The sequence below is a fragment of the Chlorocebus sabaeus genome, chromosome 19 (assembly GCF_047675955.1).
Source record: "Chlorocebus sabaeus isolate Y175 chromosome 19, mChlSab1.0.hap1, whole genome shotgun sequence".
Classification (NCBI taxonomy): Eukaryota; Metazoa; Chordata; class Mammalia; order Primates; family Cercopithecidae; genus Chlorocebus; species Chlorocebus sabaeus.
The window spans coordinates 9,942,443-9,959,746 of NC_132922.1; the positions used below are offsets into that span (position 1 = coordinate 9,942,443).

General features: G+C 41.9%; 1 protein-coding gene and 1 non-coding gene across 5 annotated transcripts in view; both read right to left on the reverse strand.

The window, feature by feature from the left end:
• Positions 1-270: 270 nt before the first annotated feature.
• Positions 271-17,304, reverse strand: part of XPNPEP3 (X-prolyl aminopeptidase 3) — a 76,848-nt gene continuing 59,814 nt past the window's right edge. For all 4 annotated transcript variants that reach the window (XM_038007382.2, XM_038007380.2, XM_073006686.1 and 1 more), the window contains 3 exons: positions 10,695-10,875; positions 8,738-8,858; positions 271-6,623 (listed from right to left, as the gene is read on the reverse strand). In XM_038007382.2, coding sequence (XP_037863310.1) covers positions 6,457-6,623; positions 8,738-8,858; positions 10,695-10,875 — 469 coding nt within the window. In that variant the 3' untranslated portion in view covers positions 271-6,456. The remainder of the gene's footprint in view (positions 6,624-8,737; positions 8,859-10,694; positions 10,876-17,304) is intronic.
• On the reverse strand, positions 15,768-15,871 carry LOC119627374 (U6 spliceosomal RNA). The gene has a single exon (XR_005243577.1). It is a non-coding gene; the product is annotated as a U6 spliceosomal RNA (small nuclear RNA).

Sequence of the window (17,304 nt, forward strand, 5' to 3'; positions counted from 1 at the left end):
TGTGCACGGCTAGAGTTTACAGTCTTGAGTACTATGGGGACTTTCTGGAGACCTTTCAGTCACTTTTGTGTCAATCAGTTTAACAGGCTGGATCAAATCCATCAGATTCTTCCTCTATAAGACTGATAAAATCATTTCAAGTTTGCTATCATGATTTTGAGACAGCAGCTAATGAATACTTTGTAAAATATTTTGTAAAACCAGATAGTCTCATGTTTACACTAAACAGATTGTAAACTCTAGATTCTAAAGTAACACACACACACCATACACCTCTATATTGTTTTATAGTTTTTTTTTTTTTAAATGACAGTTACAAATGCTTTTCCCTTGATGGGGAATGACGTATCTATTTTCAGTGAATAGTAATGCCTTAAAAAGTAACAGCATTTTGTCTAAATTGAACTTATATAATTGCACAAAAGTCATGGAAAGCATTAAGAAATGCTAGTAAAGATTGAAGTTTCCTCAGATTCTTGCGCAGCAACTCCAAGAAGCCTTAATCCCAGTGGGTCCTCTGATTCAAACAATAATGATGTTCGAACTCAGTGACACACAGGCAGAGAACAGCAGCACAACCAGGAGGACCTATGCGGTTTGTAACAGTGAAATTCTGCTCTACTGTTAAGGTGTAATGATGCATTCATTCATCTTTTCATTAGGAGCATAAAAAACACCTCAAATTATATTTTCTCAGGCTTAAAACTTGTTTTGGGCTATGGATTCTACTTCAGGAAACAACAATTAAAAAAAAAAAAAACACAATCACACCATAAAAACCTCTTCTAAGCAGGTTCCTTCATGCTGCTACTGTCGGTGGGGCCTGCCTAATTTTCTTTTCTTTTCCTTTTTTTTGAGACAGAGTCTTGCTCTGTCGCCCAGGCTGGAGTGCAGTGGTGCTATCTCGGCTCACTGCAAGCTCCGCCTCCCGGGTTCACGCCATTCTCTTGCCTCAGCCTCCCGAGTAGCTGGGACTACAGGTGCCCGCCACCATGCCCAGCTAATTTTTTGTATTTTTAGTAGAGACGGGGTTTCACCAGGTTAACCAGGATGGTTTTGATCTCCTGACCTCGAGATTCGCCCGCCTCGGCCTCCCAAAGTGCTGCTAATTTTCTAATAGACACACAAACAAATTACATTCTCGGCTATCAGACACTAGTTGAGGGACAGCAGATAGGTTCTAACTCAAATTCTAACTGTTTTATTGGCAGCAGTTATTGGAAACACTGTTACAAAGGACTCCAAGGTCACTGCTGGACTGGTGAACAGCTCACTGTGCTTTCTTCTCCATCTCTGACATGGGAACAAGAGGGGGAGAAGCAGCATTTGTGCTTCACATTTGTGATCTTTGTATTATTAACAAAGCTGAACAGGATGTGGGTATGGATATTTGGAAAGACATAACAAAGGTATATTTTTCCGTTTTAATGAGTTGCAATGTCTTTATATGGAGGTTTAACATGTTTTATTTGGATCTTAATCTCAATTAAGACAGTACTTCTATGGTAAAGGTTTTTCCCTTTCTCACCTTACAAAAACTGAGAAAAAAGCAAGGTTTTGAAAGAAGATGCACACAGAGTACTTTAAGTTACTCTCAGAAGCATTTTCCTAACGTGGATACTATGATTATGAGAGGAGGAGAGTTCTCACTCCAGTTTTTCTCTTCTCTTTTATTGAGACAGGGTCTTGCTCTGTTGCCCAGGGTGGCATGGAGTGGCACAATCTTGGCTCACTGCAGCCTTGACCTCCTGTGCTCAAGTGGTCCTCCCACCTCAGCCTCCTGAGTAGCTGGGACTATAGGTGCACACCACCACACCCGGCTAACTTTAAATTTTTTTGCTGAGACAAGGTCCCTCTGTGTTGCCTAGGCTGGTCTCAAACTCCTGGGCTCAAGTGCTGGGATTACAGCCGTGATCCACTGCACCCAACTTTACTCCAGTATTTATACTGTTGTGTTTCCAATAAAGAACACAGTCTGTTTCCTAATTATGGAGACAAAATAGTAATTCCTGAAATAAATACATAAAAGTATATAACACTGGATATCCAGATATGTTTCCTTCATTTAGAGGGTATTGCTAATGATCTAACCACATACCTTCAATTCAGGGAGAAAAATTCCAGTGGTAACATTTGAGTAATTTTTTTAAAGATTTTTAATAGGAGTGACTGGTATAGGTATTATTTACTTAGAACTAAAGGCTCAGCTGGGCATGGTGGCTCACGCCTGTAATCCCAGCACTTTGGGAGGCCAAGGTGGGCAGATTACAAGGTCAGGAGATCAAGACCATCGTGGTCAATATGGTGAAACCCTGTCTCTACTAAAAATACAAAAATTAGCTGGGCATGGTGACGCGTGTCTGTAATCCCAGCTACTTGGGAGGCTGAGGCAGGAGAACTGCTTGAACCAGGGAGTCGGAGGTTGCAGTGAGCTGAGATGGCGCCACTGCACTCCAGCCTGGGTGACAGAGTGAGACTCTGTCTCCAAAAAAAAAAAAAAACAAAAAAGACTCCGTCCCAAAAAAAAACTAAAGGCTCAACACAAATGATAATTGTTCAATGTGATGGATATGCTAATTGTTCCGATCTGATCATTATATATGTCTCAAAACATCACTATGTACCCCGTAAATATGTACAATTATATGTCAATTAAAAACTTTAAAAAGGCTGGGTGCGGTGGCTCATGCCTGTAATCCCAGCACCTTGGGAGTCCAAGGTGGGCAGATTATGAGGTCAGGAGATTGAGACCATCCTGGCTAGCATAGTGAAACGTGAAACCCCATCTCTATTAAAAATACAGAAAACTAGCCAGGCATGGTGGCATATGCCTGTAGTCCCAGTTACTCAGGAGGCTGAGACAGAAGAATTGCCTGAACCCAGGAAGTGGAGGTTGCAGTGAGCCAAGATCGTGCCACTGCACTCCAGCCTGGGTGACAGAGTGAGACTTTGTCTCAAAAACAAAAACAAAACAAAACAAAACAAAACAACCTTAAAAAAAAAAAAAGCTAATATAAAGCCCTTACCTTAAAACTCTGAATTTATCTTATTCACTTTGTACCCTTACAAGTTTATGAACTTGCAAGGCGGCTGAAAACTATGGTAAGTCTTTTAAGTCCCAGCTTTATTAAATGTAAGAGATCAGCAAACTTTAATCTAAATTTTAAGAATTTTAAGAAATATTTGGAAACATTTTATTTCTGAAGTATTTTTTAATTATTTGGAAAACTGACTTAAGTGGAATGGGTCATTTCCTGACATTAGAAAAATAAAATTATTTGATATCAAATAACAATTAATAGCATTCTCTGTATAAAAAAAATAACTAAAGGGAAATGTGGGGTATGTCTGTGGCAAGGCTGAGAATGAAAAAGATCACACACAGCACTGTGCATAATTATCTGCTCAACAAATCCTGAATATATCAGACAGCCCATAATATTGCTATGAGAAGTCTGATTCAAATGCTTAGCTGCTATAGTTAGTTAATCTGGGACTCAAAGGACAATATACCTGGGTCAGGGACTAAAAGCAGGGACTAAAAGTCACCAGAAGAATTCCACAACAGCCTTTCTGCCTACCAGTAACATCTATAGAACTTGACTGGAATCTAACCAGAAGTCTGTTTCATGTCCAAGCATGCTGCCATACATACAAGCCACCTAGGCTTTTAGCTAGAAAAGTTTAGACCAGAGACAATGATGCAGGAGGCGCGGTGGCTCACGTCTGTAATCCCAGCACTTAGGGAGGCCGAGGCGGGTGGATAATGAGGTCAGGAGTTCAAGACCAGCCTGGCCAACATCGTGAAACCTTGTCTCCACTTCAAATACAAAAAAACAGCCGGGTGTGGTGGCAGACGCCTGTAATCCTAGCTACTTGAGAGGCTGAGGCAGGAGAATCGCTTGAACCTGGGAGGCGGAGGTTGCAGTGAGCTGAGATCTTGCCATTGCACACCAGCCCGGGTGACAGTGCGAGACTCCATCTCAAAAAAAAAAAAAAAAAAAAAAAGAAAAAAGAAAATGATACAAGAAGAAAAGGAAATTCCTTATTCCTGGATTATAAATGAACAAAGGAAACACAATCCAAGGAAAGGGCTGCTGGTGGCACAGAGCCTGGGAAGTGAGAAGCCAGAGTTGTGGAGTTGTTTCCCTCCCCTTCTTTTAAAAAGTAGTGCTGGATTGAGAAGTTGGAGGGAGGTGGGAGGGTGGGTATGGGGCATGGAGACTCCAGCTGTGCAGCCTCCATTCTGAGAGCTGCTTAGATAAGGTGCGCAAAGCCAGGCGTTCCTGGGCTAGCACTGTCAGGATACGATTTATATCACTTTTGTTTTCACATTATCTGTCTCTTGAGGAAGTCACTGCCTGTCTGCTTTTCACTGTGTACCCTGGGTTTCCCTGATAAGATAGGCAAACTTCCAGCACTGCAGAGATTGTTAATCCCCTAGCTTGTGCTTCCCTAATACAAATTGTTTTTTAAGAAACCCTCAAATTTGTGTTCTAACAATTGGCATGCTTTATACATCTTGAGCTCATATCCAGGTTTAAAGGAGGTGAACATACTGGTTCTTAAAGCTTCCCTCTATCACAGAAGCTCCTAAATAAGCTATCTGTGGTAATCTAGCCCTGTTCACCTTGCAAATTGACTTGTTGTATAATTGTATCCAATGTTTGTTTTTAAAGAAATATGACTCTTACGCCAGGTGTGGTGGCTCATGCCTGTAATCCTAGCACTTTGGGAGGCTAAGGTGGGCGGATTGCCTGAGCTCAGGAGTTTGAGACCAGCCTGGGCAACAGGGTGAAACCCCGTCTCTACTAAAATACAAAAAATTAAAATACAAAAAATTAGCTGGGCGTGGTGGTGTGCGCCTGTAGTCCCAGTTACTCGGTAGGCTGAGGCAGGAGAATTGCCTGAACCTGGGTGGTGGAGGTTGTAGTGAGCTGAGATCACGCCACTGCACTCCAGCCCAGGTGACAGAGCAAGACTTCGTCTCCAAAAAAAAAAAAAAAAAAAGAAATATGACTCTTTACCACTGCACTCCCAATGCTAATATCAGAGAAAGATAAGAATCATAGGATATTTATGGGTATTTGGTAGATTCCGTATTTTGTTTCTATTAGCACTAGAGGAAATCACAGAATAACAGGGGTACTTCTCTGAAAACTGGGCGCCACTACTGTGACTCTGACAGGGTAAGTAAGTAGAGGATCTGCTTCTGCGTAGCACAACAGCTACAAGGCTAACCTGTGAGGGTCAGTGCGTCAAGAATCTATAGAGGGAGCAGGGATGTCTGGGAAAGAAATCATTTTTTTTCTTTTCTTTTAATTAATTTTTGAAGCCATCATTAAGAAATCATCTTTAAATCGAAGAGAAAAGATGGCAGGATGTCAGGATTTTTTTTTTTTTTTTTTTTTTTTTGAGGAAGAGTCTCACTCAGTCACCCAGGCTGGAGTGCAGTCACATGAGTTCAGCTCACTGCAACCTCCAGCTCCCAGGTTCAAGCAATTCTCATGCCTCAGCCTCCCAAATAGCCAGGATTACAGGCATGTATCACCACACCCAGCTCATTTTTGTATTTTTAGTAGAGACGGGGTTTCACCATGTTGGCCAGGCTGGTCTGGAACTCCTGGTCTCAAGTGATCCACCTGCCTCAGCCTCCCAAAGTGCTGGGATTACAGGCGTTGAGTCACTGTGCCCAGACCTGATGTCTGGATCTTTAGTATATACATATACAATTTTCTTTCTCTTCCATTTCCTTCTTTATCTAGAATCTAAACACTTTCCAGGTCCCAGGCAACCAAATGGGAAGAAAAGCTCAAAAGTTTTTTGTTTGCTAGGTAGCTAGTGTTGCTGGAACCTGGACTGTGGCTGACTAGTAAGACTGCAGGACGCCAGTGCCCCTGAGGGCTCATATGGCTCCAGTAGATATGCAGGATCTAGAATAGGTAGGGAGGAGTTACAGAAGGTATGTATTGGCCACCCACAATCACCAACAGATGAATTTTCGCATAGGCAGAGACCTTGGTAATTACCTAAAAATACAGGGATCACACAAACTTCTTATGATATTGGGTGGATCTCAGCAAAAGTATAGAAAGGGAAGGACTTGAAAGAAGAAGTGAAATTTCTGTATGTTTAAATGTGTTAACTGGAATGCATGGATATATGTAACTAAGACCTTTATGTTTAAAAATTAAAATTGCTCTGGTCATTAATTCTATAGAATTAATGTTACCAAAGCTGCAGTAACATACTATTCCAAAATTCATTTTTCCAGACTTCTAACTGCTTAAAACAAAAAAACCCCACACACACGATTACATACATTCACACAGCTGCTGTGCTCCCAAATGGAACCCATATATTCCTGCATACACAGAGACACTCAGAAAGCACACGTGCAGGGCTGCCAGCATACACCCATCTTGAACCTGAGGTGCATGTGGGCCACAGTGAAGGTCAAGAAGCCCGGCTGCATATCTGTTCAATGTCATTCATCTCTTTGGGACAATCTGCAGAAAGGATGAGAGGTGAGTCCTGAGTCACCACTACATCATCCTCAATTCGTACACCAAGACCCCGAAACTTCTCTGGGGCATCTCTGTCATCCTCTGGAATATAAATGCCTGTGAAGTAGAAAGAAGAACATGCTGTTCAGGAATGACAGTAACTGGGTGGTTTGGGGCAAGTAAGTTAACCTCTGGGTTAAAATTCCTTCCTCTGTAATACTGGATCTTTATGGTACCTACCTAGTAAAGCTGTGAAGATTAAATGAGATAATACATGTCAAAGTGCCTGGCATATAATGGTCAACACATGTTGGTATCATTACTAAAATTATGATTGTGGTTATCTTTATATTGGACTACAAGCTCAATACAACTATGGCAATGCTGATCATGATTCTGTCATATTCCAGTGGCTCAAGCAGGCCAGTAAAGTTACTTAATTTAAAAGTACGTCAATATATGTGGGGTACAAGCAGATTATATAAGTGCTTTCTTCCCCTGCCTAAGAGTCCCCTGGAAAAAGAGCACTTTGCAAAAATGAAGACAAAATATATTTAAACTGTATGAAAAGAAACATTTAGAGATTATTAGCCTTGACAACTGGAAGCTGCAGAAATAGTCATTATAAGGTTTAAATATATCTGATGTGTATAATATAAAGTAGAAGAGAAACTGAAAGACTTTAATGTACATTTGGAAAAATGTAGGAACCCCAGGTACCCTTTCTAATCATGAAGTTAGACACACACCAGGGCTTTGTATATTAAACAAGTTGTAAACTTCCTCCACTATCCTCACAGATCCTGCTCTACGATGAAAAAACAGAAAAAGATCGGCTGGGCGCGGTGGCTCAAGCCTGTAATCCCAGCACTTTGGGAGGCCGAGACGGGCGGATCACGAGGTCAGGAGATTGAGACCATCCTGGCTAACACGGTGAAACCCCGTCTCTACTAAAAAGTACAAAAAACTAGCCGGGCAAGGTGGTGGGCGCCTGTAGTCCCAGCTACTCCGGAGGCTGAGGCAGGAGAATGGCTTAAACCCGGGAGGCGGAGCTTGCAGTGAGCTGAGATCCGGCCACTGCACTCCAGCCTGGGCGACAGAGCCAGACTCCGTCTCAAAAAAAAAAAAAAAAAAAAAAAAAAGAAAAAGATCAGCAAAGGAAAATGGAGCACAGTTAAGGAAGCGCTCATGTACCAACCAGATTGAACCAAACGATATAGCTATGGCCACAGATAGCAATGTATGACTGGGTTCAAAGGGTGGCATAAAAGACATTTCACAGCCATAATTTATATAGAGATTACAATACTTGAAATCTAAAATTTAGATCTGTTTTCAAAACAAAACCAGCATTAGTATTTAACCATCAACTCTGACAACATCAATCTTCACACACCACTGTGGCCACTGCTCCTCTTCCGAATCCTGCTCAACACCCAGGACCATTCAAGTTAGGTAATGTATCCGACTGTGAGCTTCCTCTGAAGCTTACAAGGAAGGCGTTGGGTACTAACGAGTGGGATGGTGCTGGGTAGTTCAATGCAGCTTGCAGAGGTGTTGAAACTGAGAGCATAGTGTGTCTGCCTGTCTTTCTGCACACAAGCACTGGGGGCTCTGGAAGCTTGAGCAGCCCCCAGCTACTAAATGGGAGACCAGTACAAACTGGCCCTGGGAAAGGCAGGATTAAAAAAGATTCATTTCTTAATATCTATTCATTTCTATATATCTATATATAGGAAGTATTCTCCATCAGTTGTTTATTGGAGGAGTCAAATTGAACAAATTGTGTGATGTTAAATAAGAATACGAAAGATAAATCTAAAATAAAATTATCTTCCACACTGGAGAGACTTTTTTTCTTGTCTCTTCTAACTTAATTACATTGGTTGAGGTAAAAACAAACAATGTGGCTGGGCATGGTGGCTCAGGCCTGTAATTCTAGCACTTTGGGAGACCGAGATGGGTGGATCACCTGAGGTCAGGAGTTCGAGACCAGCCTGGCCAACATGGCGAAACCCCATCTCTACTAAAAATATAAAAATCAGCCAGGCGTGGTGGCGGATACCTGTAATCCCAGATACTCAGGAGGCTGAGGCAGGAGAATCGCTGAACCTGGGGGGCAGAGGTTGCAGTGAGTGAAGATCACACCACTTCACTCCAGCCTGGGCGAAAGAGCAAAACTCCATCTCAAAAACAAACGTTTACCTCATAGTAGTATTATAACTCCTTACCTGGCTCAATTGTGATTACCATCCCAGGCTGCAGAGGGAGAGAACGGGGCATGTCTGGAGTGTCATGGACATCCATCCCGAGGTAGTGGCCAACATGATGAGGGCAGTATTTTCGAGCAGCCTGGAAAGATAATTATCACAGTATCATCAGAGCAATGACCTCTAACGGGGAATGCTGGGCAAGTATAAATCAGTGAGATATGTGTTATTATCTCCCCCATGGTTCTGCCACTTCAGTTTAATTCCTCCTTGGGCTAATACTTAAAGGCACCTGAAAAACTGCAACCTCTTATATGCAATTCTGCCAATGGCATTCTCATCAATCCACACTTCCATTCCCACTATTTAATATACTACCTACATGCTGACTTGGGTAATCCAACTAATGACTGTGGCAAATGAAAGTCTGTTTTCTTCAGTACCATAGGAAAGGTAAAAATAAAAGAGAGAAAAAAAATCTCTTTTTTTGGGAAAGAGAGGATGACTATTACCACAGTTCTCTTTCCAATGTTCCTTCACACATCCCTCTCAGGAATCTACTCTGGAGACCCTAAATATCTCACAGCAACTTGTGGAGAAGGCATACTTTTGGGCACGTACCAGCTTGGGTATTTCTTTTTTTTTTGAGATGGAGTCCTGCTCTGTTGTCTAGGTTGGAGTACAGTGGTGTGATCTGGGCTCACTGCAAACTCGGTCTCCTGGGTTCAAGCGATTCTCCCACCTCAGCCTCCCCAATAGCTGGGATTATAGACTTGTATCACCATGCCTGGCAAATTTTTGTATTTTTAGTAGAGACAGGGTTTCACCATGTTGGCCAGGCTGGTCTCGAACTCCTGACCTCATGTGATCTGCCTGCCTCAGCCTCCCAAAGTGCTGGGATTACAGGTGTGAGCCACTGTGCCCAGCCAGCTTGGGTATTTCCATCAGTTAGTTAAAGATTTGTTGGCCCGAGCAACAGCCAATTTATAGCTTCGTTTTTATTGATAATAGAAGTCCTAGAAGCCTTAACTTGTAGGTAGGAGATGCCTAATGGTCTATCTGACTTGGGCATCTAGCATCTTAATTTTAAAGCTGAGGTTTTACATTTTTACTGAACATCATCACATTTGGGATGCAGAAAAAAATTCACTAATGACATGGCCTTTGGGAATATTGCTGAAGTCTCAAAAATGTCACTTAAACAAATACCTTCTCCTTTGACCTACAGAATAACCCATAAAGGGATTAAAAGTTAATCTCTCTCTCTCTCTTTCTTTTTTTTTTGGACACAGGGCCTTGTTCTGTGGCCCAGGTTGGAGTGCAGTGGTGCGATCATAGTTCACTGCAGCCTTGAACTCCTGGGGTCAAGTGATCCTCCCACCTCAACCTCCCAAGTAGCTGGGACTTGAGATGTGTGCCACCACACCTGGCTAACTTTTAAATTTTTTGTAGAGACAGGGTCTTGCTATATTTCCCAGGCTTCTCCTCATTTCTTGTTTCCTTTTTCAGCCTGTCTACACCAGACTTCATTTTACGTTTTCTGAATACTGAGCTAGTTATGCAGCATGTAATGAATCAGAATGTGCTGCCATCTTCTGGAAGAAGTAAGTACTGACTTCCTTTGTTTTAATCTATGTTAAAGCTAAATCCCTCTTATAGATCACAAAGATGATTTCTAAATCTTTTCTTTTTACTTAAAAAACCCCGTGTGTGTATGTGCATATATATATATCTATGTGTGTACGTATATATATGTGTGTGTATACATATCTATATGTATATACATATAGATGGGTCTCGCTATATTGCCCAGGCTGGCTTCAAGCGATCCTCCTGCCTCAGCCTCCTAAACTACTGAGATTACAGGCATGAATCACTGCATCTGTCCCATTTCTAAATTGAATTAGCTTTATATACGGTAAAAGCCTAGCAGCATGCTAGGTGTTCTTGAGAACTGGGGTCAAGAGAAGTGAAATACCTTGAAGACATTATTTTCCTTAATGTTCTTCATGATTCCCAAGTCTTTAAGCTTCTGTCCTATCAGGGTCAGCATCATGCTGTAGATGTTCTCCAAGCTTGTCCCAGGGAAGCAGAGGGCCAAACAATCTCTCTGGATCTCTAGAACAGCTTCATAGAGTTCTGCCTGAGGTGCAGTGAACCTAGGGATGGGAAAACCAAATAATCTGAACTTAGATAATCTGATACTCTAAGAAGTTTGCTACTAAGTTTGATTAGAAAAACCCCAAGATGCTGCTGCTGGGGCACTGTTGATGTTTAATAAGTACCAATCTATCAATATGGCCAGGAGCTCAATCATGTCCTAGGTGCTCAGCAGGAAGGGCAACAATCCTTCAAAAGCTGGAGCAGCAACACAGTCTCTTCCTCAAATGGTCAGGAGAGACATGAAGTAGGGCCAAAAGCAGCACCCAGCCACGAGTGCAGTCAGTGGGCAGACGAGGCTCAGCCTTGATCCTGTCTAATCCCTTACAGCACAGACTACCATTAAAAAAAGGCAGGAAAGCCTAGAGACCCACTTCTGACAGGTGAAGCAGATACCATGGGATAAACTAGTCAACATCTGGGCTACTAGTAACATACTAGCACTTAAGTGTCTTTAGAATAACAGTTTCTTTAGCAATTATGAGATAAAAAAGTGACCTGGGATAATATATGATATGTATTCTCACATACTGTTGATAGGAGTATAAACTAATACAGCCAATTACATCAAACGCCTTAAAGATGCTCATATAACTAGAGCTTATAATTCTACTCATATATCCAAAGAAAATATTTGAAATTCAAAAAAGCTGAATGTATGAAATGTAATTTTATTGTTGTAAATTATGTATAATTTGAATATATAAATGAATGTAATGTAAAATGAATGTAATTTGATAATTGTAAATTATTAAACTCTAAATGTCCTCTAATAGAAGAATGGTTAAATATAATAGCATAAGGAACCCATAGCATAATATACCCATACCCCACCCCACCACAGTATTACTAAATAATTATTTCTGTAACATTTTTTTTTTTTTTAAAAGAGACAAGGTCTCACTATGTTGCCCAGGTTGGTCTGGAACTCTTCAGCTCAAACGATCCTCCTGCCTTGGCCTCCCAAAGTGTCTTTATATACACTAAAATGCATACATTTGAATGGTACAATTTTGACAGATGCATGTACCAAACCTATTGAAGCTGAGGACAATGAACTCCTAAATTCTTCTGAGTCTTCATTGCCAGCAGAAGCGGCCCTTCCACCCCTGTCTGAGAAGGCTACCCTGTTTTCCTGAAAACCTGTAGGTATGTCCCTTGAGGTAGTTGCCTTGGTTCTTCTAGTCCGAGCAGTCCTCAAGTCCCAGCAGGCTCCAAATTAGGTAGAAAGTATGACCCACGAGGAGGTCCACTCCACTCCAAAAAGAACTGTATGAGGGGCCGGGCATGGTGGCTCACGCCTGTAATCCCAACACTTTGGGAGGCCAAGGTCGATGGATCACCTGAGGTCAGAAGTTCGAGACCAGCCTGACCAACATGGAGAAACCCCATCTCTACTAAAAATACACAATTAGCTGGGCGTGGTGGTGCATGCCTGTAATCCCAGCTTCTCCAGAAGCTGAGGCAAGAGAATTGCTTGAACCTGGGAGGTAGAGGTTGCGTTGAGCCAAGATTGCACCATTGCACTCCCACCTGGGCAACAAGAGTGAAACTTCATCTCAAAAAAAAAAAAAAAGAAAAAAAGAACTGCACGAGGTTTCCAATTTCTGACACACAAAAATCTGGGAATATGGGTGGGAATGAATATTTATGGTGTGGGATAATGGTAGAAGGAACATAGTTGCATCAGGCAACTTTACTGATATGGGTCCACTAATCAGAGATTCTGGATTCAGTGTTGTAGCTGAAGGGGTCAGAAAAGTTCTAACAGTTTGGTTGCCTGGCTGGCTGAAACACAAACCAAAAGGTCATCCATAATACATAAACACAAATGCCACAACTGCTTTGGTATACTGGAGAAGGAATTCTGCCTCAAGACTATAATATAAATCCTGCCTGAGTTTGGACTGAAGTCTGCCCTATAGATTTTGGACTCAAGCCTTATACAGAGCATTTCCATCTCCCCCGAAAGCTTCCTCATGTTCATTTCTTTTTTTCCTTTTTTGAGATGGAATTTCACTCTTTTGCCCAGGCTAAAGTGCTGTGACCTCGGCTCACTGCAACTTCTGCCCCTACTGGGTTCAAGCGATTCTCCTGTCTCAGCCTCCCAAGTAGCTGGGATTATAGGCGCCTGCCACCATGCCTGGCTAATTTTTGTATTTTGAGTAGAGATGGGATTTTGCCATGTTGGCCAGGCTGATCTTGAACTCCTGATGTCAGGTGATCCGCCCACCTTGGCCTCCCAAAGTCCTAGGATTACAGGTGTGAGTCACCATGTCCATTTCTAATCAATATCCCTACTTTCCGAGGCAAATGCTGTTGTGATTATTTTGACCTTAGTTTGCCTAATCTAGAACATCATATAAATGGAATCATATAATATATACTATTTTGTGTCTGGCTTCCTTCACTGAGCATAATCTATGCTCTGTGCACCACTGCACTCCGGCCTGGAATGCAATAATCTATGCTCAGTGAGGGTAGAATGATATCTATGCAGTACATCCATGGTGTTGCTTCAATCAATAACGAAAAACATTCAATCAGTAATTAAAATGTTCCTTTTTATTACTGAGTGGTATTCCATTGTATGAACAGACCACAATTTGCATATTCATTCTCCTGTTGATGGGACATTTTGGTTGTTATGCTATTGTGAATAAATGCTGTTATGAATGTCCTTGTGCAACTCTTTTTGTTGAGAAATGTTTTCATTTCTCTTAAATACCTAGAATTTGGCTGGGCATAGTGGCTCATCCCTGTAATTCCAGTGTTTTGGCAGGTCAAGGCAAGAGGATCGTTTGAGCCAAGGAGTTGCAGACCAGCCTGGGCAACATAGCAAAACCCTGCCTCTATAAAAAAACAAAATATTAGCCAGGCATGGTGGCATGTGCCTATAATCCCAGCTACTTGGGAGGTTGAGATGGGAGGATCGCTGTCTGCCTCAGCCTCCCAAGTAGCTGAGATTGCAGGCACCTGCCACCACGCCCAGCTAATTTTTGTTATTTTAGTATGGACAGGGTTTTACCATGTTGGTTAGACTGGTCTCGAACTCATGACCTCAAATGATCCACTCGCCTGGGCCTCCCAAAGTGCTGGGATTATAGGTGTGAGCCACTGCACCTGGCCTTTTTACAATGTAGTTCTATTCTTCCAGCTGGATAATTTCTTTTTTCTTGTTTTTTTTGAGATGGAGTCTTGCTCTGTTGCCCAGGCTGGAGTACAGTGGTGCGATCTCCACTCACTGCAAGCTCCGCCTCCCGGGTTCAAGCCATTCTCCTGCCTCAGCCTCCCAAGTAGCTGGGACTATAGGCACCCACCACCACGCCTGGCTAATTGTTTCTATATTTTTAGTAGAGACGGGATTTCACCGTGTTAGCCAGGATGGTCTCGATCTCCTGACCTTGTGATCTGCCTGCCTCAGCCTCCCAAAGTGCTGCGATTACAGGAGTGAGCCACCGCACCCGGCCCCAGCTGGATACTTTCTTTTTATCTTCAAGTTTGCAAACTTTTGCAGCCTCCAATCTACAGTTAAGTCCACCCAGTGAATTTCCTATTTCAGTTAATGTACTTTTTGGCTTTAAAATTGTCATTTAAAAATTAAAAATTTTTTTATTGTAAAACAAAACACAGATATAGAAAGTCAAACAAATCAATCAAACATAAACCTTAAGAAATTATTTGGTGGCTCTATTAGAAATACAAAAATTAGCTGGGCGTGGTGGCACCCGCCTGTAGCCCAGCTATTTGGGAGGCTGAGGCAGGAGAACTGCATGAACCCGGAAGCTGAAGGTTGCAGTGAGCCAAGATTGTGCCACTGCACTCCAGCCTGGGCAACAGAGTGAGACTCCGCCTTAAAAAAAAAAAAAAAGAAAAGAAAAAAGAAAAAAAGAGAAATTATTATAAGGTGAATACCAGTCAGACAAAAAAATAAAAATAAAAAAAAAACAAACTTAGCAGACTATCCCAGAAGACCCTTCTATAGGTCCCAGAATAATTACAATCTTACTAATAAGTAACCCTCATCCTTTTTTTTTTTGAGATGGAGTCTCGCTCTGTTGCCCAGGCTGGAGTACAGTGGTGTTATCTTGGCTCACTGCAACCTCCACCTCCTGGGTTCAAGTGATTCTCCTGCCTCAGCCACCCAAGTAGCTGGGACTGCAGGGGCCTGCCACCATGACTGGCTGATTTTTTTTTTTTTTTTTTTTTTTTTGGTATTTTTAGTAGAGACAGGGTTTCACCATGTTGGCTAGGCTGGTCTCAAACTCCTGACCTCAGGTTATCCACCTGCCTTGGCCTCCCAAAGTGCTGGGATTATAGGTGTTAGCCACCGTGCCCAGCCTTTTTTATTTTGGAGATAAGAGCCTTGCTCTGTTACCCAGGCTAGAGCACAGTGACGTGATCATAGTTCACTGTAACCAAAAATTTCAGGGGTCAAATGATTTTGCCACCTCAGCCTCCTAAGTAGCTGGGATTACAGGTGTGCGCCACCATAGTTGGCCAATTTTTTGTATTTTTTGTAGATATAGAGGTCTTGCTGTGTTGCCCAGGCTGGTTTTTAACTCCTGGCCTCAAGTGATCCTCCTGCCTCAGCCTCCCAAAACACTGGGATTACAGGTGTGAGCCACCACGCTAGCCGTATCAGTTTGTAGTCAGTTAATTGTGATTTTTTATTTGTGTGTACTATTATTTACACATGAATTTAATTTTTTTTTTTTTTTTTTTTAAAGACAGGGTCTCACTCTGTTGCCTAGGCTGGAGTGCAGTAGTGCAGTCACAGCTCACTGCAGCCTTGACCTCCAGGCTCAGGTGATCCTCCCACTTTAGTCTCTCTAGTAGCTGGGAGTACAGGCCCATGCTACCATACCCAGCTAATTTTTTTCTTTCATGATTATATATGAAATGCTTCACAAATTTGCATGTCATCCTTGCGTAGGGGCCACGCTAATCTCTGTATTGTTCCAATTTTAGTATATGTGCTGCTGAAGGAAGCACTTTTAAAGTTTTTTTGTAGAGATGGGGTTTTGCCATGTTGCCCAGGCTGGTCTGGAACTCCTGGGCTCAAGTCATCTGCTAGCCTTGGCCTCCCAAAGTGCTGGGATTACAGGATGAACCACAATGCCTGACCAAATTTATAATTTTTATTGAGATATAATTCATTTATCATAAAATTCCTTCACTTAAAAAAGTGTACAATTCAGTGGTTTTAAGTATATTCACAATGTTGTACAACCATCACTACTACTAATTCCAGAAAATTTTCATTACCATCTCCTCCCAAATCTTGTATCTGTTAGCAGTCACTCCCTTTTCCTTGCTTTTTTTTTTTTTAATTTTAATTAAAAAAAATTTTTTTTTTTTCTTTTTACAGATGGGGTCTTGCTCTTTTGCTCAGGCTGGAGTGTACTGGCTATTCACAAGCTTTTTCCCACTACTGATCAGTACAAGAGTTGTGACCTGCTCTGTTTCTGATCTGGGCCAGTTCAGCCCTCCTTAGGTAACGTGGTAGTTCCCTGCTCCTGAGCGGATACCATATTGATGATGGACTTGTTGCAGACACCTGATCAACATAGTGGACTGCAGCTTAGAACCCTTGGACTCAAGTGATCCTCCTGCCTCAGCTTCCTGAGTAGCTGAGACTATAGGTGCATGCCACTATGCTTGGTCATTGTGGGGTTTTTTCTTTTTATTTTTTTTTGCGACAAGGTCTGGTTCTGTCACCCAGGCTGGACTGCAATGGTGCAATCTTGGCTCACTGCAACCTCTGTCTCCTGGGCTCAAGCAATCCTCCCACCTCAGCCTCCCAAGTAGCTGGGACTACAGGCACGTGCCACCATGCCTGGCTAATTTTTTTGTATTTTTTGTAAAGACTGGGTTTCACTGTGTTGCCCATGTTGGTCTTGAACTCCTGAGCTCAAGTGATCCTCCTGTCTTGTCTCCCAAAGTGCTAGGATTACATGAGGCACCTCGCCTGGCTGTCCTTTGTGTTTTAAAAAATATTTTTATCACCCAAATATTCACCCCAAGATAATTTTCTTTGTGCTCATTTTTAATGTATTTGATACACTCATTTGTAATATATTTGATATAACTAAAACCTCTTTTAGTTAATAGGCTTCTCCTCCACCTCTTTTCATTTCCTTGTAATGTATTTGTTAAAGAATCCAGGCTGCTTGACGTAGTTTATCAGTCTAGATTTTGCTAATTGTGCAGTTACAGACTGAATGTTTGTGAATTAGGAGGTAATTATTCTGAGGTAACAAATATTACCTAGTGTTTGGTTTTGTTAGCTAGTTGCTCTATGTTTATGTGACAATTTGAAAAGTTTGAAAAACTATCCTGCTGCTGCCGTCTTCCCAGAATCCCTGGTTCTTTTTAGTTTCTATTTCTCATTGAGATTCTCCATCTGTTCGCTCATTATGTCTACA